The following is an 8,291-nucleotide window of genomic DNA, read 5'->3' on the forward strand; positions in this document are numbered from 1 at the left end:
ACTTATGGAAGAAGAAGGTTCATCTCCCAAATAGGTGGGAAATGCAATCCCTTTTGACTTGGCCTCATGGAGTACAGCACCACCTGCTGCCTTGCTGTGCAATTACGTCTCGATCATTCCTTTATCATTATTTTTTCCTTTATTACATTTATTTCCCACCTTTTCCTCCAAGGAACTCAGTGCGGCATACATAGTTCAAAGCTGAAGGGCGGGGCTTCAGAGAAGGGGTGGGTCCTTGACTTCTCCATCCCTGGCTTTTGATAGGTTATTCCACAACTGTGCACCAATCAGTGTCTAAGGAATGTTTTCCGTTTTGCTTTTGCTCCTCCCTCGGGACCCGCCTCTGCCTCCGGGTCTCCTCCTCCTAGGTGCCTACTCACTATCCATCCGGGACTGGGATGAAGTGAAGGGCGACCACGTCAAGCATTATAAGATCCGGAAGCTGGACAACGGCGGCTATTACATCACCACCCGGGCCCAGTTTGAGACGGTGCAGCAGCTGGTCCAGCATTATATAGGTAGGGTGTTGTGGGGAGGGATCAGCAGGAGAGCGTCAAAGAAGAGACAGGGACTCTGGACCCTCCTCCTCCAGCCCTTCGAAGATGGCTGGAATGTTTCATTTCACAAAGGTCGCCTCTACACTGTATATTGAAAGCACTCCTTTATACCTCTTTAAGAGCAATGGAGGATCCTGGGAACTGTAGTTCGCCAAGAGTGCTGGGAGAAGTAGGTCTGTGGGGTCAGCATCCTGAGCAAGCTTCAGTTCCAAGGGTTCTCTGGGGGAAGAAGCCTGCTATAAAACTATATATAAGAGAGGGCTTTAAATGTATTGTGTGGAGGTGCCAAAGCTCAACTCTTCCTGGAAGTGGTGTCCTGGAATCCAGCGGTGGATGACATCCATTGGCACTGGTGGGACGGAAGGCAGGGAGCCCAACAGTAGGGGGCGCCAGAGCCAGTCTAGTTTTGTCCCTACCCTCCTCCCTGCTGAGTTCTACAGGGGGCACCATTGAGTCTAAGGAGGAGGAAGCTGATAGGCAGTGCTATGCCCTGGACAGGAAGGGTGACAGGGTGGGGGCCGGCCAAGGATGGTGGAGCAAAGACCCATATGCCCTAATGGAGCCTCCACCGCTGGAATCCTTCGTCTCTAAGCCTAGGACTTGGAATATTGTCCTTCCTCTTTGCTCCGGACAAATCCTCAGCATCTCCTGGTAGTGCTGAGAAACTCTGGGAAACGGCTGCCTGTTGGGTATAGGTTATGGGGATTGGGAATTGCTACTGGCAAATCCAGTGAGTGCAATGGTTTTGCTACCGCTTCAGTTTCTGTGTAGTAAAAGGGCATTTCCCCCTTGGTGACCAACTTGTTCTGCACTGGCTCTCTTACTGTTCTTTATCTCTTCTTCTTCCTCCCCCCCCCCTTTTTTAAAAAAAATGTATATTCCCCTTTTTTTACCCCCGCACCCAATCCTTGCTTTCCGGGGCTCCTTCTTCAAGAGAGAGCTGCAGGGCTGTGCTGCCGCCTGGCTGTGCCATGTCACAAAGGGATGCCCAAGCTGGCGGACCTGTCCGTCAAAACCAAAGACGTTTGGGAGATCCCGCGCGAATCGCTGCAGCTTATCAAGAAACTGGGCAACGGGCAGTTTGGGGAAGTGTGGATGGGTAGGATTGACCGCGAGAACAGAGGAGACGGAGCCCTAGAGGGGAGAAGGAAGAAGGCAAAGACACCAGGCCCAGTGCCAGTCACGGGGTGGGCATGCCCACACAAAGTGGCATCTCAAGAACATCCAGTGGGCCCTGCTGGACCAAGCCAAAGGCCCTTCTAATGGAGCATCCTGTTTTCGCCGTGGCCAGACAGGTGACTCTGGGAAGCCTGCAGGCAGGACTTGAGTGCAACAACTCTTTCCCTACTTGGGATTCCCAGAAACGGGGGTTCAGAGGCAGACTGAAGGCAGAGCACAGCCATCGTGGCTAGTAGACACTGATAGCTTTATTCTCCATGGATTTGTCTAGTTCTCTTTTAAACCCATTCAAGTCTGTGTCCATTGCTATAGTCTTGCTATCAAGGGCTGCTAACGTCTTCACATTATTGTGCCTTTCGGGAAGAAACAGGAAAAAGAGGGCACATGCACATGAATTAACGCAGGGGTCTCCAAGCTTTCCTTGCCTCAGGCCGGTGTCTCAAGCGACGATCGTGTGGCGGGCTGGAGAGAGCATGCCCATAGGCGTGCGCACATGCTATTTCCAGTGCACTTCTGGGTCAGAGGAGGCCCATGTGCATGCGCACAAGCTATTTCCGGTGCTCCTCTGACCCAGAAGCGTGTCCCTGTGCCGCGCCAGTAAGAATGGGCGGCAGTGGGGGTTGCCGCGGGCCGGATAAATGGATCCCTCGGGCCTTATCCAGCCCCCGGGCCGTAGGTTGGTGACCCCTGATTTAACATCTTCATTCCAACATGCAAAAGTCACCGTAGGGTGAGATTACAATCAGCCTGTGTTGATTTGTTCAGAGGCAATGATTCTCCTGAATGCCCATTGCTGAAGACCAGAGGAGGAGAGAGGGCTCTTGTGCTCAGATCCCAGAAGCATCTCCTTGGCCACTGCGAGAACAGGATGCTGGACTAGAGGAGCCACTGGCCTGATCCAACAGGCTCTTTGTATGTTCTTATGCTCCATCCGCGCTCAAAGCAGTTCGCGTAAATACCGAAACAGCGTCAATACAGTAGTATGGTGCCACTTCATCAATAACTTGGGTAAGAGTGGCCAGGCATTAACTTTATGGAGGTGATTTCTGCAGGCAAGCTTGAACCTGCCCTAATGCTCTCTTTCTATGCAAGTCAAAAAGGGAAATCTATTCTTGTGCAGAGAGCGGCTGCTCTAAAAGTAAGCCAAGGGCACCAACTAGTGGTCAAAGCAGATACTTCTGCCTGATATAATATGGGGCCTGGTGCCACACTCCTCTTCCTCCCCCTCCTGGGCCCTGTCCGTCCCTCCTGGGTGCATGTGGAATCCATCACTCCATTTTCCATCTCGCATTCTCTCTCTCTCTCTCCCACCTTCTCCATCCCACCCCATTCCATCCATTACAGAGTACAATGATGGTCTCTGCCAACTACTAACCAGGGTGTGCCCTTTTCCGAAACCCCAGACTATGGGCCTGTCTAAGGACGCTTGGGAAATCCTGCGCGAGTCCATACGCTTTGACAAGAAGCTTGGCATGGGATGTTTTGGAGATGTGTGGATGGGTAAGGTGGGGGCCTTCCAGGGTCACTCTGTAGCTTGGAGGCCACATGAGTTGGAGGTGGGTGGAGGAAGCCCATGGAATGAGAGGGCATTTTAGGATCAGGCAACTTTTGGGAGGTGCTGCTGATTTTATACCTAGGAAAGATCAGTATCCTGCCTCCTTTGGAAAGGCTGTAGCTCAACAGCAGGACAACGCATGCGTTGTATATAGAAGGTCCTAGACGTCACCCAGGAGATGTGAACCTGTGGCTCTCTGGAAGTTGTTGGACTCCAGTTCCCATCAGCCCCTGCCAGTGTGGCCCAACAGTCAGGGATGGTGGAAGTTGTAGTCCAGCAACCTCTAGAGAGCCGCAGGTGACCCATCCTTCATCTAGTCACTGGCATCTCCAGTCACAAGGATCTCAGAGTGGAAAGGCAGGGCAAAATCTTCTGCCTGGAAAGGTCTTCTGCTACTGCTATTCTTCCTATTCAGAACAGGCTCAGGGGGTCTCTCTTGGTGCAGACCACTCCTCGTAGCTTTTAAGAGCAGCCAGTAAGTGCATCGCACCCTGCAGAGCTGTGATGTTCAGTGATCAGTCCACAGGGTTTAGTACTGGATCTGCAACTTCCTGAGAAGCAAAACTCTTCGTTTCTTTGTTTAAATATAAGTGCTTCTTTTTGGCCCTTGCTGCCTTCAGAGTCAGAAGTGGTGAACTCTCAGAAGCCGGCTGCTTGCAAAGTAGGGAGGGCGAGGCGGGGGTGCCAACTTGAATAAAATTTGGGGGGCAGGGAGAAGCTCCACCCAGCATAATCTATCACAAGAGTGGCAAGGACCATCAACTTCAAGGCCTCCCATTTTATTGGGAGGGGGGCGAAGGGACCTCAACAACTAGGTGTTGGCTCCTATGGGGCGGGGTCATGCTTGAGCTGGATTTCCATTGCTCGGGGACTGAGCCTTCCAGTGTGCTGCATAGTTCCTGGCCCCTCCCCTACTACTAGCAAAACAGAACAAATGAGGAGGACATACATGTACTGGAAAAGGATTGCTCTTCAGCTAGGAAGTTAGACAAGGGTGGAAGCAGGGGAATTGGCCCTTCTGGGTTGGGTTTTTCAGAAGGAGGGCATTCCTTCCATCCCACACATGTTTCACCTCTCTGCTGAGGGGGCACCATCCTGATCTGGCATAACTTCCCCCTCCCATCCATCTCCATCTCCACGTGGGTCAAGGTGGGAGAGCGCAAGGAAGTGTCCTCGCTCTGGTGGGGGCCCCCTCGCCACCCCCCTCGGTGACTCTTTCCCGTGCTTCCCGCTGGCTCCAGGGACCTGGAACGGCACCACGAAAGTCGCGGTGAAGACGCTGAAGCCAGGGACCATGTCTCCGGAAGCCTTCCTGGAAGAGGCCCAGATCATGAAGCGCCTTCGGCATGACAAGCTGGTGCAGCTGTACGCGGTGGTGTCGGAGGAGCCCATCTACATCGTCACTGAGTTCATGAGCCAAGGTGCGGCCATATGTTGGCATGGCCAAGGTCAAGGCTGGTGGGAGGGCGCCAAGGCTTCCGGGTGGCAGGCAAGCAACTAGCTGCAACCCAGGGGCATCCCAGGAAGCTCAAGGGCGGGAGATTTCAAAGCGGGCAAAAAGAAGTTCAACTTTGCACAGTGCATGGTTTAAACTATGGAACTGGCTCCTGCAAGATATAGCAATGGCCGGCAATTTGACCGGCTTGAAAAGGGTATTAGACAAATCCACTGGGAATGGTAGGGCAGGAGGCAGCAAAGCCCACAGTAGGCGGAGCCACAGCCACTGATGGGGCACACACCATTTATTCTAGCTTTGTCCCCGCCCCCTTCCCCGCTGAGTTCTTCAGCCGCAACTTTGGGACTAAGCTGACAAAGCACAGTTCCCTGAGAATGGATGTCAGAGAATGGAAGTTTCCAGTTCTCCTTGCAGTTGAGAAAGAGGGAGGGACTTGGCGGAGGGAGAGCATGTGAGCCTGAGATTGGTGCAGGCTTGTCCATGTACCAGGGAACTGTGGCTTTTCTCTTATGTTTGAAATGGAATTCTGGAAGGTACCTGGGAGGTCAATGGTGTTGGGTCCCTGTGCAATTGCAGCCTTTTTAGTTCAGTTATAAAACCACTGATGGCCTAGCTCAGCAGTAGTCCATGTGATGCCCTGCAGATCTTGCTGGATTCCAACTCTCATCAGGCCCAGACAGCATGACTCATGGTCAGGGATAATGGGAGATGGAGTCCGGCAGCATCTGAAGGATACTACATTGGCTACCTCTGCACTAACCCAATTGTCTAGTCTATCATGGAAATGTTCATCATATGCATCCAGCCTTTCCCAATCGAGCGCCCACTTTCCAAGATGTTGTTGGGCTGCAACTGCCATTGCCCCTGGTTATTGGCCACACTGGCTAGGGCTCATAGGAGCTGGAGTCCAACACCACTGGAAGGGTGCCAGATTTAGGAAGGCAGATAAGACTCATTCCCCAGCTGCTTGACTGCAAGGGTAGGGCAGTGGCAGGAAACTGGGCATGGAAAGTAGACCGGACAGAGAAACTGGGCGAAGTGGCTGATGGGCAGCTGCCGCTGGTGGGTTATTGGGAAAAGATCCTAACAAGATGCTGGTCTGATCTCCTGACTCTGCCCTTCACAGGGAGTTTGCTGGATTTTTTGAAGGATGGCGATGGCCGGTTCCTGAAGTTACCTCAGCTGGTAGACATGGCAGCCCAGGTAACCGGGGTGGGGGCACTTGGGGAAGCTACATTTAATTTGACAATAAAATTCCCTAGACAGCTTAAGGAAATGTGAAATAAGCAAGCATGCCTGTCATTCAGTCTCATTCTTTTCTTTAGAAAGGGGCAATAGACTGTATGACAAACTTCCCCAACAGGGTGCCCTCCAGATGTTTTGGACTACAATTCCCATCAGTACTAGCCAGCATAGCACAGCACAGTCAACATTCAGGGTTGATGGGAGTTGTAGTCCAACAGCGTCTGAAGAGACCTTAAGTCAGAGGAAGGCTAAAGTATGAAGATTGGGCAATGAGCGACATCATTTGAGTCACCCACCTCCCTGTTGCATTCTCACTTCTCCACCACCCAAGATTGCAGCTGGAATGGCATACATTGAGCGAATGAACTACATCCACCGGGACCTGCGTGCTGCCAACATCCTTGTGGGCGACAACCTAGTGTGCAAGATTGCTGACTTTGGCCTGGCCCGCCTCATCGAGGACAATGAATACACAGCACGGCAAGGTAAGCTCCTGGAAACATACCATGTTAAGAAACCCAAGATACTGCCTTATACCAAGTCAAGAGTATTTGCCCATCTAGCCCAGTATTGCCAACAATGACTAGCAGTGGCTCTCTGGGGTCTTGGGTAGAGTTCTCTCTCATTGTCTCTTACCTGGATGCCCAAGGGACTGAACCTAGGGTTTTATGCATGCAAAGCAGGCAGGGCCGGCGCCAATGTTGCCATGGCTGGGCATCTGCCGGGGCCCCACTGACAAGATCCCCTTGGACTTGCTACGGTGAAGAGGCAAAGCCCTATGGGTGAACTGGGCCTGCCTGGAGATGTGTTTTGTGGTGGTTTGGTGCTGGGAGTGGAGGGGACATTCCCCTTCTATTCCATCTCAGCATCTTCTCCCATCTCCCTCCCCTGCCAGGTGCCAAATTCCCCATCAAGTGGACGGCCCCAGAAGCTGCCCTTTACGGCAAGTTCACCATCAAGTCGGACGTGTGGTCCTTCGGCATCCTCCTGACGGAGCTCGTGACCAAGGGGCGAGTCCCCTACCCAGGTAAAGCCTTCCCCTGTCTGGAGAGAAGGACCTGACCGTTTTTGGTTTCTCTCCATATCTCACTTTCCCAATCTTAAATCCAGTTCTCGACAGAAATCTACGGTGAATTTCTCCTCTGGAGCTCTCTGCTGAACCCCGCCCAACCCCCTTGCTCTTCTTCTGCAGGCATGAACAATCGGGAGGTGCTGGAGCAAGTGGAGAGGGGCTACCGCATGCAGTGCCCCGGGAACTGCCCTCCGTCGCTGCACGAGCTGATGGTGCAGTGCTGGAAGAAGGAGCCTGAGGAGCGCCCCACCTTTGAATACCTCCAGTCCTTCCTTGAAGACTACTTCACCGCCACAGAGCCTCAGTACCAGCCGGGAGACAACCAATAGCTGTTGCTGCAGATGCCAGCAGGGACCATGGACAGCCCATCCCCTGGGGCACTTTGGGACTTGGCTGTCCGCAGAAACAGTCCTCTCCCTCCCTGGAGCAGGGGCCAAGGATCCCTTTTTGTACAAGTGGGGTTGGACTTCTATTTCCTTCTCTCTCTCTCTCTCTCTCTCTCTCTCTCTCTCTCTCTCTCTCTCTTTTCCCCGCTTCCCTTTTTTTTACAATTCCACACCGAGATTTTTTAATTGTGATTTTGTGTTTTAAAGTTCTGCTTCTTCTTGGGCGACTGCCGTGCTGATTTTTTGGAGTTAAGAAGAGGACTGTGAGCCAGGGGCTCGGGTTAGCAAAGGGAGAGAGTGGGTTTTGTACAGTACATCCTTGCTTAATAAAGTTTCCTTTCCCCAACCCTCCCCTCCCTTTCCCTCCTATATTGTTTTGGAACATGATAGTGCTCTTTGGACAATAAACAACCCTCTCTTCCCTTCCCACCAGCCCTGGTGCTCCCAACTCTCTGAAGGAATGAAGCAGGCATGGGGAACCTCTAAATTTCCAGATGCTGTTGAACTGCAGCTTCCATCATCCCTAGCCATTGGCTGATGGGGATGGGTGTGATGGGAGTCCAGCAACATCTGGAGGGTTGACAGGTTCCCATCCATCCCTGGAGTGTAACCTATGACCTTACAGAGGTTGTTGGTCCCCTAACTCCCATCTGCCCCAACCAGCATGGCAAGAGGTCAGGGATGATGAGCTTTGTAGTTCTGCAACATCTGGAGGACCCCAGATTATCCAGCCTTGGCCTGTACGGAGTGACTGAAGTTCTCCAGGGCTTCAGGCAGGAGTCTTTCCCAGACCTGGAGCTGCTGGGGATTGAACCTGGAGCCTTCTGCATGCCAAACGCCT

At 52.5% G+C, this 8,291-nt stretch overlaps 1 protein-coding gene across 2 annotated transcripts in view; it reads left to right on the top strand.

Annotated features, from left to right (window-relative positions):
- The window catches only part of FGR (FGR proto-oncogene, Src family tyrosine kinase), a 57,134-nt gene extending 49,338 nt beyond the window's left edge, over positions 1-7,796 (top strand). Inside the window, exons 7-13 of one of the 2 annotated variants that reach the window (XM_083455452.1) lie at positions 369-518; positions 3,081-3,236; positions 4,533-4,712; positions 5,874-5,950; positions 6,324-6,477; positions 6,888-7,019; positions 7,185-7,796. In XM_083455452.1, the coding sequence (XP_083311578.1) occupies positions 369-518; positions 3,081-3,236; positions 4,533-4,712; positions 5,874-5,950; positions 6,324-6,477; positions 6,888-7,019; positions 7,185-7,393 (1,058 nt within the window). In that variant the 3' untranslated portion in view covers positions 7,394-7,796. Of the gene's footprint in view, positions 1-368; positions 519-1,491; positions 1,657-3,080; positions 3,237-4,532; positions 4,713-5,873; positions 5,951-6,323; positions 6,478-6,887; positions 7,020-7,184 lie in introns of both variants that reach the window. The other variant, XM_083455451.1, reaches the window with a different exon arrangement.
- Positions 7,797-8,291: the final 495 nt, after the last annotated feature.

This window comes from Podarcis tiliguerta, assembly GCF_965153285.1.
Source record: "Podarcis tiliguerta genome assembly, chromosome: 8".
NCBI classification, from domain to species: domain Eukaryota; kingdom Metazoa; phylum Chordata; class Lepidosauria; order Squamata; family Lacertidae; genus Podarcis; species Podarcis tiliguerta.